This window comes from Haplochromis burtoni, unplaced genomic scaffold (genome assembly GCF_018398535.1).
Source record: "Haplochromis burtoni strain Fernald_Lab_line unplaced genomic scaffold, NCSU_Asbu1 Contig_379, whole genome shotgun sequence".
NCBI classification, from domain to species: Eukaryota; Metazoa; Chordata; class Actinopteri; order Cichliformes; family Cichlidae; genus Haplochromis; species Haplochromis burtoni.
In genome coordinates this window covers 582,202-583,434 of record NW_024582740.1, presented here as the reverse complement: position 1 = coordinate 583,434, position 1,233 = coordinate 582,202, and the positions used below count along the sequence as shown (strand labels likewise).

Below are 1,233 nucleotides of genomic sequence, written 5' to 3'. Positions count from 1 at the left end.
CAAAGTGCTTGCTCATAGGGGGTCATATTGTAGGATCTACTGTACAATATAAAGCGCCTTGAGGCGACTGTTGTTGTGATTTGGCGCTATATAAATAAAATTGAATTGAATTGCATGTTAAGCCCATCACCCACCCACTGACCTGCCCCTGGTGCTGATGGGACACAGCATTAGTGATCATACAGCAGGACGATAAGATGGTCAGAGTGTGGAGACAATCGCTCAGCACTAACATCACCTTAAATGTCTTCTTGTACCTCAGTTTACAGTTTATTAAGCTACATCTGCGGCAAATAGATAACTCAGAGTTTTTTGGTTTTTTTTTTAAAAGAATCACTCCTTCTCTTTTTAGCTTGATAAATTAGATAAATATGCCTAAAACTACCTGCTGTAAAAAAAAAAAGAACTGCAGCCAATCCAGAGCATTATGATGATTAAACCAAAAGATTCATCCATAAAATACTGAGAATTTTACACCTCACACATACTGTATGTCAAAATTAATGCTGAATATGAAATCCATCATTATTCTCACCTCTCTGCCATCTTCTAATGTACTTTATAACTACAAACAGAACTGCAGTACTCAGAGCTCCACCACAAAATGCTGCTACAACCGCAGCCACTCCACAGCAAGACTTCAGCTCAGCTGTTTTCTCTGAAACATGTTAAACAAAAAGTTAATACAGCACAGAACAGTAGACAGAACTACTGTTAAACAGCATCTATTTAAAACCTGAAAATTCCACCAAGAATGAGAACAGAAGAAGAAATCTTACCACAGTGAGGCACGCAGATATCATCATCAGTCACATGGCTGATCTCCTGCTGTGTGGCTACACAGCGGAAGACGTTGGTGTCTGTCTTGGTCACAGCAATGAGGAGGGTGACGTAGTAGCGGTCTCCTCTGTACGACACCTGTGGCTCCTCAGCGGGAAGGATGTTTCCATCGCTGTCCTTCCACTCCACCAAAGGCTTTGGAAAAGCACCTGGAACCTCACACTTCAGCAGCGCCCCGTCCTCCGTGATGTTCAGGATCCCAACAAAAGGCTTTGGAGCTGCACCTGTGAGCACAGCATGAAGCTACAGCTGCAGCACAAGGTCACGGAGACTAATATACTGTTATATTATATACTCTGTAATGTTATTGTTATTGAAAATGACATTTTCCTTAAATTAATCACCATAAAAAAGTTTTAAAAAAGTAAATTAAACAACAGTACTACAGTACAG

General features: G+C 40.7%; 1 protein-coding gene across 1 annotated transcript in view; it reads right to left on the bottom strand.

Moving 5' to 3' along the window:
* Window positions 1–13: 13 nt before the first annotated feature.
* LOC102311555 (V-set domain-containing T-cell activation inhibitor 1) overlaps window positions 14–1,233 on the bottom strand; it is a gene marked incomplete at its 5' end in the record, with an annotated part of 3,985 nt that continues 2,765 nt past the window's right edge. The window contains 2 exon segments of the mRNA XM_014340518.2: window positions 14–658; window positions 780–1,064. Coding sequence (XP_014196004.1) covers window positions 501–658; window positions 780–1,064 — 443 coding nt within the window.